The sequence below is a fragment of the Vespa crabro genome, chromosome 22 (assembly GCF_910589235.1).
Source record: "Vespa crabro chromosome 22, iyVesCrab1.2, whole genome shotgun sequence".
Lineage (NCBI taxonomy): Eukaryota > Metazoa > Arthropoda > Insecta > Hymenoptera > Vespidae > Vespa > Vespa crabro.
The window spans coordinates 2,977,468-2,991,314 of NC_060976.1; the positions used below are offsets into that span (position 1 = coordinate 2,977,468).

Below are 13,847 nucleotides of genomic sequence, written 5' to 3' on the forward strand. Positions count from 1 at the left end.
TATAACATGATATAGAACTATATAAAATTTACACTGTTTTATGGAATTGCAGTAAAATTATTCAAAATTTACTTAATTTTGACACTTTACAGGATAAGTGGATATCATTGAAGCACGGTAAACATAAAAACGGTTCTCCTTTACAGATATTACAAAATCTGACAACTCGTTCAGTTTTTTTTCTGGCCATTTGTCTACTATCTTTTGATACATTTTTATCGTAACATGATTTACAATATATTCGTACTATAATACCGGCGCTTCTAAGTGGCGCGCGTGGCCTAATGGGAACTGCCTTCAAAATTGGCATGGTGTTTAACGTGTTAATCAAAATAAACGTGATTTTGAAACTGTACGTAGCTTATTATTCGAGAATCGAAATGTATATATATATATATATATAGTGTTTTATTAGAAGTGTAAAATTTTTATTTTATTTTTCTTTTTTTTTTTTTTTCATACAAAATAAACTATTACTTGGCAGATAAAAATATATAAAATGTATGATCTGCTTATGATAAATTATACTATTCTTATTATATAATATTATTCACATCGCGGAATATTTTATTATTTAATTATTATTATTATTTTATTATTTCTATAGAGAAGAGAGATATGATATTTTTTCTGTTTTTTTATTATTCTTTTTTTCTTCTCTTTTTTTTTCTCTTAGGGGTTATAGTTATGGATATCGTATGCGTATCGTATATATTATGAGTAATTAAATTCTAACCTTTATATTAAATTTTTTTAAAATGCTTATTTTCTGTAATAATTACAATTTTCTTCCCGTTTTTTTACGATGATATTTAACATTTATTCTAATGTTAATTTATTTGTTCTATTAAAACAAGTTGCTGATTCCAAAATAATTATATCCCGATAATTACATAAGTGATGATCCAATGCCTATCGACAGATTATAGATATTAAAAAATTCTTAAAATAATGAAGTCTAGATAGTCGTTTTTGACTGTTACATTGATATTCGCTAACACTACAAGAAATAGCCTTGTCGTTTTGATTTATCTTACAGGAATAATTTATCAAGTACAGCAATAAATTATCATTGCTACCAACTCCGCGCTATAATTGGTTTTATTTCTTTCGCTTACGTTCGTAAGCACTATCTCGTTCGTTCGCAAATAACATCTCCATTCTGTTTTCTAATTCATTTCGTATGTGCCTCTGCAGAATTTTGGGACTGTAACCGACGGGCCTCTGTTATTCGTTGATCGATTGGCAGAAAACAAAATAAACTAGACGTGACGTTGATTAGATATCAAACAAGTTCTTTTTGTAAAATTCTTTGTAGGATTTTAAATAGAGCATCGCTTTTTTCTCAACTAAATAATACAGGAGATACTTCAACATCTGATTTGTATTAAATTTGCTTCTATCATTTGACATTAATTTTGAGAATATAATATGCAAGCGATCGAAGTCTATCAGTTTGAAGTGCAACATATTTATAAATAACTTTGGCTTCTCTGGGAACGTTTCCTTAGCGTTTTTAAGAAACATATCGGTGCATTTAATCTTAAGTTTAATCAACGGTGCATTACTTTCGTATCTTTCAACAATTTCGCTTCGAGATAAAAAAATAAAAAATAAATAAATAAATAAAATAAATTAATAATAATGAAACATGTGAACACGAGAGACGTTTTCGTCTTGAAATTCGTTAAATATTTCGTTAATGAATAGTGTTGTTATTATTATTACTAATCTCAGTAATGACTTGATGGACGTCACTTATCGTACGACTTGTCCTATTTATCTATTCCTTCCGCGGTAATAAAAAAGAAATATTATTGAAGCGCTGATATTTGTATGACCGAAATTATTTCCTTTTTCGTTTCATAAAGTCCTCATCTTTAAGTATACAAATGAAAAATTGTAACGATTTATCGATTAATTTATTATCTTTTATAATAAAAATCTTATCAAAGATCAAGAACAATAACTCTAATAAAATATACCGGTGTTGAACTAAACGTAACTAAACGAGATAGAACACGTATGTGCCAGTCTATTCGCGATTCCATCCATTAAATGCGATTGATGCGAAATGGTATTTCTTTTCTGTATTACTTTATTATCTATAACTAAACAGATTAAGCATTAGGCGAGTAGATTATACTTAAATGTTATCAACCACATCACCTCTTTACTCTCTGTACGTCATACGTATATATATATAATAGATATACAATAACAGATATATATATATATATATCTGTGCGTGTTTTGAGTGCGTGTGTTTGTCTTATTTACATGCAATTTTCAATGTGATCACCTTTCTTTCTTTTCTTCTGCTTTTCTTTTCTTTCTTTTTTTTTTTTTTTTTTTTACAAACATCTACACAATGACCAAATTTTTATTTAGCAAGATCACTCGTTATAAAAACAATACAGATAGTATATTTATAAAAAAATTAAAAATATTACGACAATAATAATAATGTAATAATGATAAGATTGTAAGAAAGATCATCGGAAAGATCCGATTAAAAACAATGTAAAAATATTAGTCTGGATATCGATATGATTTAATTTTAAACAAAACATTATTCATGATTATAAATTGTTCTTCCTTATCGTATTCCATTCGAATCTTTGTTTACCTATTGGAATACTTTCCATTCGTAAATTCTCATCGATGTTGAAATAATTGTATTCGTTGCCATTTTTTTCCAAAGGTTCCCATAAAACGGGAATAAGTTCTGTGGTAGTCGGTGTGGGATTTCTACGGGACGATTGTAATAATCGTTTAGTCGACAATATTTCATGCGAATATATATACATGTATATCTGTTTGTTTATGTGTATGTGTCTTTGTGTTGATAGGGATGTGGTTATAAAGAAATTAATTAGAAGATACTTTACCCTGTCTTAGCAAAATCAGTCCACAATTGCGTAAAATATTCCATTATTTTGTAATCTTTTGTACCAGGACTATGTGGTTTTAATAATAAATATTTTTGAAATTTCCCATAGAACATATAAAACATTTCATCGCCATGCGTAGCTCCTAGTATAAAAAAAAATATATGAAACGATTTATGTTTAATGTGTGTTTTCAAATACATTTAAAAAGATAAAAGTTTCTCCATATTTTTTTTTTATTTTTCTTTATTTTTCTTTTTTTTTACCTGGTATCTGAATGCACATGGCCCTCTTCATAAAGGTATCATTTGTGGATTTATAAGAGAACTTGTATAAGTACACCGGATATTTATTTATCTTTTGCAAGATTCGTGCTAATTCAAAAATATGATGAAGGAACAATACGTCCCCTAAAAAGTGCATTACATTTTCGGAAAGTTCGTCGCTGAACAATTTTTCACCAAAATATAAACGTTCAAAATCATTTATCGTGATATTTTTGTCTAGAAGCTTTTTCTCGAGATATGGCGATATTAAATCCTTGAAAGTGGCTTTTAATTGACGAATTCTTTCCAAAATAGTCGCTGTAGATGAAAAACATTCGTTAATGAAATTATATGAGCGTTTTAATTTTATTCGTTCAAGTATTTTAAACGGATTATCAATAATTTGTAATAGTAATATAAATTAAATCAATATCTCGATACTTAATTGTTAAATGCTTGTAATATAAACTGTAACGAAATTTTGTTTCTCTCTCTTTCTCTCTATCGACGATAATAAACATCACCGACTTACATGAGTTTTTATGTTCACCCATAAAAAAGGATCCTTCTACATCGTTAAACCCTAATATGAACGGTACCTTAGTGCCAAGTTGCATAGCTATCTCCGGTGGTTGCGCTAAGAATGGATTCTTCGATTTGTAATCCACTCCTGGTAAAAACGGCGAGAACATCGTTAATTTATCCTAAAAAGTACGTAACTTTCCTTTTTATTTATTTAAACGGAACGAACAACACTGTCCGCATGATTCAATCGATAGAACCAAAATATATTATTTACCTCCGGTATTACATACGATTGATATTCGACGAGTTTCTTAACCTCCACTCTTCGTAGAAAATCAACGACGGCTTTCGGATCCGACGATTTGAACCCTAACATAGCTGATAACTGATAACCATATCTTCTTGGTTCGTCGGCAGTTCGAGCCCAATTGTTCATGGCTGTGCCGCTTTGCGCTATAGCCTTGTGAAATAATCCTAAAAGACAGAAGAAAAGAAAAGAAAAAAAAGAAAGAAAGAAAAAAGGGATACCAATAAGACGAGATTTTCAGGAATGTCGATCTTAAATGTCTTGTTTAAGTATTGTGTCCAATTTCTGATAGTAGATATGGAAAGAAAAAGAAAAAACGTATAGGACAAAAAAATGAATAAAAAAACGCATTTATATAAAATTCATTCAATTTTTTGTACTTGTGAATATCATCGTTTCAAATTTATTCACCGTGTTAAAGATATGGCCCAGATAGAAATGCAATTAAATCGAAATGAATAAAAAAATCTACCTTCTGCCAACGGTGATATTGTTAAATAATGAACCGAGGCTGCTCCAGCGCTTCCACCAAATATAGTTACGTTCTGAGGATCACCACCGAATACTTCGATATTATCTCGGACCCAGCGTAATGCCATTACTTGGTCCTTTAAGCCTTGATTTCCCGGTGCAACCTCATCTTCCAGATTAAGAAATCCTAAAGCATGTCTTCATTAAGATAAATATGTAACTATGCGCGAAATAATACGGATTACAGAGTTTTCTTGTTTTCTGTAAAATCGTTGGAATGTTTTTTTTTTTATTCCTTTTTTCCTTTTTCGTTTTTATCAGAGAAAGAGAGAGAGAGAGAGAGAAGGAATAAAAATTGCAATTATAAATTTTAATTAGAAAAAAGAAACGTTCATTTTTTTTTTAATTTTCAAATACCGCTTCGAACATATTTACGCGAATATAATTAGAATTGTAATAATAATGTTATCGAACAGAAATGATGTTCGTTTTTACTCACCTAATACACCTAATCTATAATTGAACGTAACAAGTATGATATCCTTTCGAATGATATAATCAGGACTGCACATGTCATCGTTTCCTGATCCCAAATAAAAGCCGCCACAATGAATCCATACCATTACCGGCAATTTTACAGACATCTCGATTCTCTTTGACTTATAAACGTTTAAATAGAGACAATCATCGCTACCTATTACCTTACCACTCGTAGTTAATTGGATGGAAATATTACCGAATTTCGAACCATCCCTTATCCCGTTCCATCCTTCCGCTGGTAATGGATCCTAGTGATTCGTTCGTTATTATAACAATTTAATATATTAAATAAATATAAAATTTAAACAACTACTTATAATATTAATAATAAAATAAATGAGAAATTAAATTTATATTAAATATAAATATTAAAATTATATATGTATATATGAATTGAGTCATATAAAATGATATTTAAAATAGAATAATTATAGAATGTTGAAGGGACATTGCATTTTTTTCTATATACTACAATTATCAAACCGATGGTAGTGTTATTACGAAATGTTAAATGAATTAAACTAAAAATTATGAAATATATGTATTTCATATTTCATTTGATATATATATATATATATATTCAATTGAAAATATTTCTCTTGGATTTTAATATTTTTTGATTTTACAAAAGTGGTAATGTTAGTTGCCAATGATCCGATATTATCAACGTTTGTTCGTAAGAAAAATGATACATAATTTTTTTTCCTTTTTTTTATTTTTTTTTTTATTTCTTTTTTTTTGGCAAAGTAAAGAGAAAAATAGACATTGATTGAGAAGAGTTCATTTCAATTAAATATTAAATACCTGAAATCTAAGCTCGCCGATCGGTGGTTTCGCATAAGGTATTCCTTGAAATGCCAAATAATTGTCATTATTATTGCAAACGTTATACTTAATAACACCTTGAATTTTTCCCTGTTTGAGACATATCACAGGTCCTTGTTGTCCACGATCCATAGATTTGTTCTTATAATGAATATATTTTTCCACATATTTATGTAATATTATATATATATATTTATATATATAAGAAAAAAAACTTCGCACAATCATCATAAAAATGAAGAAGACGAAAAATAATAATATAAGAGACTTTTATCTGCTCAATAGTCCTAGAGACACTGGATGTCTCTTCTTTCTCATCATATTTATGGACATGATATTCGATTAAGTGGGGAAATATGAATTAGTAAGTGGGGATGAACAGAAAGTAACGGAAGCGTCATTTTGTCCTAATCCTGTTTCTTACAAAAAATGGATTAGAATATTATTCTCAAGTAATTATGATAAATGTAAATGAAGAAAAAGAAAAGAGATTAAGAAAATATATACATTTATATACGTATCTATATAATATGTGATTTTATTAAAAATAATATAATATATTGTTTTTTTTTGTTTCTCTTTATTTGTTTTATTTTTTTTTATTTTTTAATATATGATTATAATATATAATAATTTCATTATTAATAATAATATAATGATAGAACGATTTTATTTGTAACAGTTATATGATTATCGATTCTTGATAAAAATTTTCTTTCATTCTACGAAGATGTTGTCTAGCATGTTTAGAAATTGCTAGTACATACATAAGTCAAGAGACACCTTTGATTTTTAACCTTTGTATATTTAAAGAAATATATTAATATGAATAATACCCGTATCGGTTGGATATAAGTATAATACATTTACATATGTATTCGTTATTATTCAAAAGAAACGTGATTTTGAAATTGTACGTAGTTTATTATTCGAAAATCGAAATATATATATATATATATATATAGTGTTTTATTAGAAGATTAAAATTTTTCTTTTATTTTTCTTTTTTTTTCATACAAAATAAATTATTATTTGCCAGAAAAAAATATTTAAAACGTATGACCTTCTTATAATAAATTGTACTATTCTTATTATATAAAATTATTCACGTCGCGGAATATTTTATTATTTAATTATTATTATTATTCCATAGAGAAGAGAGGTATGATATTTTTTTCTGTTTTTTTATTATTCTTTTTTCTTCTCTTTTTTTTTCTCTTAGGGGTTATAGTTATGGATATCGTATGCGTACCATATATATTATGAGTAAGTAAATTCTAACCTTTATATTAAATTTTTTTAAAATGCTTATTTTCTGTAATAATTACAATTTTCTTCCCGTTTTTTTACGATGATATTTGACATTTATTTTAATGTTAATTTTTTTGTTCTATTAAAACAAGTTGCTGATTTCAAAATAATTATGTCACGATAATTACATAAGTGATGATCCAATGCCTATCGACAGATTGTAGATATTACAAAATTCTTAAAATAATGAAGTCTAGATAGTCGTTTTTGACTGTTACATTGATATTCGCTAACACTACAAGAAATAGCCTTGTCGTTTTGATTTATCTTACAGGAATAATTAATCAAGTACAGCAATAAATTATCATTGCTACCAACTCCGCGCTATAATTGGTTTTATTTCTTTCGCTTACGTTCGTAAGCACTATCTCGTTCGTTCGCAAATAACATCTCCATTCTGTTTTCTAATTCATTTCGTATGTGCCTCTGCAGAATTTTGGGACTGTAACCGACGGGCCTCTGTTATTCGTTGATCGATTGGCAGAAAACAAAATAAACTAGACGTGACGTTGATTAGATATCAAACAAGTTCTTTTTGTAAAATTCTTTGTAGGATTTTAAATAGAGCATCGCTTTTTTCTCAACTAAATAATACAGGAGATACTTCAACATCTGATTTGTATTAAATTTGCTTCTATCATTTGACATTAATTTTGAGAATATAATATGCAAGCGATCGAAGTCTATCAGTTTGAAGTGCAACATATTTATAAATAACTTTGGCTTCTCTGGGAACGTTTCCTTAGCGTTTTTAAGAAACATATCGGTGCACTTAATCTTAAGTTTAATCAACGGTGCATTACTTTCGTATCTTTCAACAATTTCGCTTCGAGATAAAAAAATAAAAAATAAATAAATAAATAAAATAAATTAATAATAATGAAACATGTGAACACGAGAGACGTTTTCGTCTTGAAATTCGTTAAATATTTCGTTAATGAATAGTGTTGTTATTATTATTACTAATCTCAGTAATGACTTGATGGACGTCACTTATCCTACGACTTGTCCTACTTATCTATTCCTTCCGCGGTAATAAAAAAGAAATATTATTGAAGCGCTGATATTTGTATGACCGAAATTATTTCCTTTTTCGTTTCATAAAGTCCTCATCTTTAAGTATATAAATGAAAAATTGTAACGATTTATCGATTAATTTATTATCTTTTATAATAAAAATCTTATCAAAGATCAAGAACAATAACTCTAATAAAATATACCGGTGTTGAACTAAACGTAACTAAACGAGATAGAACACGTATGTGCCAGTCTATTCGCGATTCCATCCATTAAATGCAATTGATGCGAAATGGTATTTCTTTTCTGTATTACTTTATTATCTATAACTAAACAGATTAAGCATTAGGCGAGTAGATTATACTTAAATGTTATCAACCACATCACCTCTTTACTCTCTGTACGTCATACGTATATATATATAATAGATATACAATAACAGATATATATATATATATCTGTGCGTGTTTTGAGTGCGTGTGTTTGTCTTATTCATGCAATTATACATGCAATTTTCAATGTGATCACCTTTCTTTCTTTTCTTCTGCTTTTCTTTTCTTTCTTTTTTTTTTTTTTTTTCCAAACATCTACACAATGACCAAATTTTTATTTAGCAAGATCACTCGTTATAAAAACAATACAGATAGTATATTTATAAAAAAATTAAAAATATTACGACAATAATAATAATGTAATAATGATAAGATTGTAAGAAAGATCATCGGAAAGATCCGATTAAAAACAATGTAAAAATATTAGTCTGGATATCGATATGATTTAATTTTAAACAAAACATTATTCATGATTATAAATTGTTCTTCGGTATCGTATTCCACTCAAATCTTTGTTTACCTATTGGAATACTTTCCATTCGTAAATTCTCATCGATGTTGAAATAATTGTATTCGTTGCCATTTTTTTCCAAAGGTTCCCATAAAACAGGAATAAGTTCTGTGGTAGTCGGTGTGGGATTTCTATGGGACAATTGTAATAATCGTTTAGTCGACAATATTTCATGCGGATATATATACATGTATATCTGTTTGTGTATGTGTGTGTCTTTCTGTTTATAAGGATGTGATTATAAAGAAATAAATTAGAAGATACTTTACCCTGTCTTAGCAAAATCAGTCCACAATTGCGTAAAATATTCCATTATTTTGTAATCTTTTGTACCAGGACTAAGTGGTTTCAAAGATAAATATTCTTGTAATTTCCCATAGAACATATAAAACAATTCATCGCCATGCGTAGCTCCTAGTATAATAAAAAAAAAAAAAAAAAATATGAAACGATTTATGTATAATATGTGTTTTCATATACACATAAAAAGATAAAAGTTTCTCCATGTTTTTCTTTTATTTTTCTGTATTTTTCTTTTTTTTTTTTTTTTTTTTTTTTACCTGGTATCTGAATGTCCAAGGCCGTCTTAAGAAAAGTAGTATTTGTGGACATATAAGAGAACTGGTATAAGAACACTGGATATTTATTTATCTTTGGCAAGATTCGTGCTAACTCAAAAATATGATGAGTGAACATTAAGTCCCCTAAAAAATACATGATATTTTCGGAGGATCCATGGTTGAAGGATTTTTCACCGAAATACAAACGTTCCACATCATTTATCGTGACATTTTTTTCTTGGAGTTTTTTCGTGAGAGACGGCGGTATTAAATCCTTGATGTTGGCGTTTAATCGACGACTTATTTTCAACATACTCGCTAAATAGATGAAGAACATTCGTTAATGAAACTATACGAGTGTTTTAGTTTTATTCGTTGAAATATATTAAACGAATTATCAATAATTTGTAATAATAATATAAATTAAATCAATATCTCGATACTTAATTGTTAAATGCTTGTAATATAAACTGTAGCGAAATTTTCTCTCTCTCTCTCTCTCTCTCTCTCTCTCTCTCTCTCTCTCTCTCTCTCTCTCTCTCTCTCTCTATTGAAGATAATAAACATCTCGACTTACATGCGAATTTAGTAGTACTCATAAAAAAGGATCCTTCCATACTGTTGAACCCTAACATGAACGGTACGTTACTACGAAGTTTTATAGCAATCTCCGGTGATTGCGTTAAGAATGGATTCTTCGATTTGTAATCCACTCCAGGTAGAAACGCCGAGAACAATCTTAATTTTTCCTAAAGAGTAAGTAATTTTCGTTTTTGTTTATTTAAACGGAACGAACAACACCGTCCGCGCGATTCAATCGATCGAATTAGAAAATTATTTACTTTCGGAGATGTTATATACGATTGATATTTGATGAGCATCTTAATCTCCACTTTTCGTAGAAAATCAACGACGGCTTTCGGATCGAACGATTTGAAACCTAACATAGCTGATAACTGATAACCATATCTTCTTGGTTCGTTGGATGTGCTAGCCCAACTATTCGTTGCTAAGCCGCTTTGCGCTATAGCCTTGTGAAATAATCCTGAAAGAGCGAAGAAAAAAAAAATAGAAAGAAAGAAAAAAGGGATACCGGTAAGACGAGATTTTCAGGAATGTCGATCTTAAATGTCTTGTTTAAGTATTGTGTCCAATTTCTGATAGTAGATATGGAAAGAAAAAGAAAAAACGTATAGGACAAAAAAATGAATAAAAAAACGCATTTATATAAAATTCATTCGATTTTTTTGTACTTGTGAATATCATCGTTTCAAATTTATTCACCGTGTTAAAGATCTGGCCCAGATAGAAATGCAATTAAATCGAAATGAATAAAAAAATCTACCTTCTGCCAACGGTGATATTGTTAAATAATGAACCGAGGCTGCTCCAGCGCTTCCACCAAATATAGTTACGTTCTGAGGATCACCACCGAATACTTCGATATTATCTCGGACCCAGCGTAATGCCATTACTTGGTCCTTTAAGCCTTGATTTCCCGGTGCAACCTCATCTTCCAGGTTAAGAAATCCTAAAGCATGTCTTCATTAAGGTAAATATGTAACTATGCGCGAAATAATACGGATTACAGAGTTTTCTTGTTTTCTGTAAAATCGTTGGAATGTTTTTTTTTTTATTCCTTTTTTCCTTTTTCCTTTTTATCAGAGAGAGAGAGAGAGAGAGAGAGAGAAGGAATAAAAATTGCAATTATAAATTTTAATTAGAAAAAAGAAACGTTCATTTTTTTTTTAATTTTCAAATACCGCTTCGAACATATTTACGCGAATATAATTAGAATTGTAATAATAATGTTATCGAACAGAATTGATGTTCGTTTTTACTCACCTAATACACCTAATCTATAATTAATCGTAACGAGTATGATGTCCTTTCGAATGATATAATCAGGACTGTACATGTCATCGTTTCCTGATCCCAAATAAAAGCCACCTCCATGAATCCATACCATTACAGGCAGTTTTATAGACATCTCGATTCTTTTTGGCTTATAAACGTTTAGATAGAGACAATCATCGCTACCTATTATTTCACTAGATAGTACATCAATTTGTGCGGATATATTACCAAATTTCGAGCCATCCCTTATCCCGTTCCATCCTTCTGCTGGTAATGGATCCTAAAATGATTCGTTCGTTAGTAAAAAAAAATTTAATATATTAAGTAAATATTAAATATAAACAATTATAATATTAATAATAAAATAAATAAAAAATAAAATTTATATTAAATATAAATATTAAAATTATATATGTATATATTTGTTTATCAATTTATAAATATGTATATGCAGACAATCATGTAAGTGCTCTTTGTACGTAAGAATAAATTAAAACTTACAATGAATTTGCATGCTTATAAAAGAAAGGAAAGAGAGAGAGAGAGAGAGAGAGAGAGAGAGAGAAAATCTATTTCTATTGAAAATATTTCTCTAGGATTTTAATATTTCTTAATATTAAAAAAGTCATATTAATGGCCGATGAACTGATATTAGCAACGTTTGTTTGTAAGAAAAGTTTATGAATATGTAATTTTTTGTTTCTTTTTTCTTTTTTATTTTTTAGGAAAGTAAAAAGAAAAAAAAAACCAGAAATTTATTTGAAAGAATTTATTTCAATTAGATATTAAATACCTGAAATCTAAGCTCGCCGATCGGTGGTTTCGCATAAGGTATTCCTTGAAATGCCAAATAATTGTCATTATTACTGCAAACATTATACTTAATGACACCTTGAATTTTTCCCTGTTTAAGGGACAACACAGGTCCTTGTTGTTGATGATCCATAAATATATATATCTATATAACGTATATATTTATGTACGTATTTATGTAATATTCTATATATATATATATATATATACACGAAAAAAAATTCGCACAGTCGTAAAAAGAAGAAATAGAAGAAGTAAAATGATTATATAAGAGACCTATATCCGGTCAGTAACAACACTCGTTCTAGACTCACTGTATTTCTCTACTTGCTTGTAATATTTATCGACACATTCGACTAAGTGGGGAGAGATTGGTATGGAAGTAACGGGAACGTCATCTTGTGCCAATCCTATTCACTGCAAAGAACAGTTGAATAGACTTGAATATTATTCTCAAATAATTATGATAAGTGTAAATGAAGAAAAAAAAAAAGAAAAAAAAAATGAAAAAGAAAAAAAAAAAAGAAAAAAAAAGATTAAGAAAATCTATACATTTATGTACTATGCAATTATGTATCTATGCAATATGTGATCTTATTAAAAATTATATAATGTATTTTTTTGTTTCTGTTTTTTTTTTTTTTTTTTTTTTTTTCAATATACGATTATAATACATTATTTCATAATTAATAATAATGTAATTTATTTATGACAGTTGTATTATTAATCGATCGTTGATGCAAATTTTCTTTTATTTTACGAAAACCTCGTTTAGCATATTTAGATCATGAAGATATATAAATAAGTCATAAGACATCTTTGTCTTTTAACTTTTTTATACTAAAAATAAATGAAATAACATGGATCAATATATATATATATATATATATTGACATGTATATATATTTGACATGTGGTACATTCGGTGTAATGTACATTAAATAATTTTTACGATGCACTCGAGGATATCTAGTAAGTATTGCCTCGTTAAAAAAAAAAAAAAAAAAAAAAAAAAAAAGTACAGAGATGGTTATTATTTCTAATATTATCTAAATGTAATGATCAAAGGCAGATTTGTTGCTCGGAGCGATTTGAAATCAATTTAAAAACTCGTTACATATTATTAGATTATATCTTTTAGATTAAAGTTATGGTTGGCAATCGTTTTTCCCTCCCATTTTATATATCTTTACTGGTCCATTGTATGATAATTTTTTTTTTTTTTTTCCTTTTAACTTTTCGATACAATCGAATTGAAATAAATACATATGCATATGTATATACGTGATAAAGATCTTTAATTAAAGCAATGTTCTATTTAGGATTGGAAATAATGTATTACCCTAAATGAAATATATTCTATTCGTAATTGAAACGAATGTATCTTAACTCGATGTACTGTGCTTGATCTTTATTACTGAAATTAATTAAGCAGAACGTATCATCGGAGATACGCGACTGTTGTACTAAACACGTTGTTACTTATTACGAAGTTTCTCTCTCTCTCTTTGTCTCTCTCTGTCTCTCTCTTTCTCTGTCTCTCTATTCATTCATTACTATGGGAATATTACGTGCAATAATTAATACATGCAAATTTCTATATTTATAGAAAATCGTATTA

At 28.2% G+C, this 13,847-nt stretch overlaps 2 protein-coding genes across 3 annotated transcripts; both read right to left on the reverse strand.

Annotated features, from left to right (window-relative positions):
• Window positions 1-2,365: 2,365 nt before the first annotated feature.
• LOC124431731 (juvenile hormone esterase-like) lies at window positions 2,366-6,125 on the reverse strand. The gene is made up of 8 exons (XM_046979940.1): window positions 5,805-6,125; window positions 4,960-5,248; window positions 4,462-4,647; window positions 3,957-4,156; window positions 3,690-3,861; window positions 3,158-3,475; window positions 2,892-3,036; window positions 2,366-2,751 (listed from the first exon to the last, which is right to left on the reverse strand). Exons 1-8 carry the CDS (start codon window positions 6,054-6,056, stop codon window positions 2,583-2,585), a joined length of 1,731 nt encoding a protein of 576 aa, XP_046835896.1. The 5' UTR covers window positions 6,057-6,125; the 3' UTR covers window positions 2,366-2,582.
• Window positions 6,126-8,908: 2,783 nt separating this feature from the next.
• On the reverse strand, window positions 8,909-12,558 carry LOC124431732 (juvenile hormone esterase-like). 2 transcript variants are annotated; one of them, XM_046979942.1, is made up of 9 exons: window positions 12,541-12,558; window positions 12,207-12,371; window positions 11,402-11,693; window positions 10,902-11,087; window positions 10,399-10,601; window positions 10,134-10,305; window positions 9,557-9,874; window positions 9,266-9,410; window positions 8,909-9,127 (listed from the first exon to the last, which is right to left on the reverse strand). In XM_046979942.1, the coding sequence occupies exons 2-9, from the start codon at window positions 12,357-12,359 to the stop codon at window positions 8,959-8,961; spliced, it is 1,638 nt and encodes a 545-aa protein (XP_046835898.1). In that variant the 5' UTR covers window positions 12,360-12,371; window positions 12,541-12,558; the 3' UTR covers window positions 8,909-8,958. The 2 variants fall into 2 exon arrangements, with proteins under 2 accessions (XP_046835898.1, XP_046835897.1); XM_046979941.1 differs by lacking the exon at window positions 12,541-12,558 and having other exon boundaries at window positions 12,207-12,534.
• Between the last annotated feature and the right edge of the window lie 1,289 nt (window positions 12,559-13,847).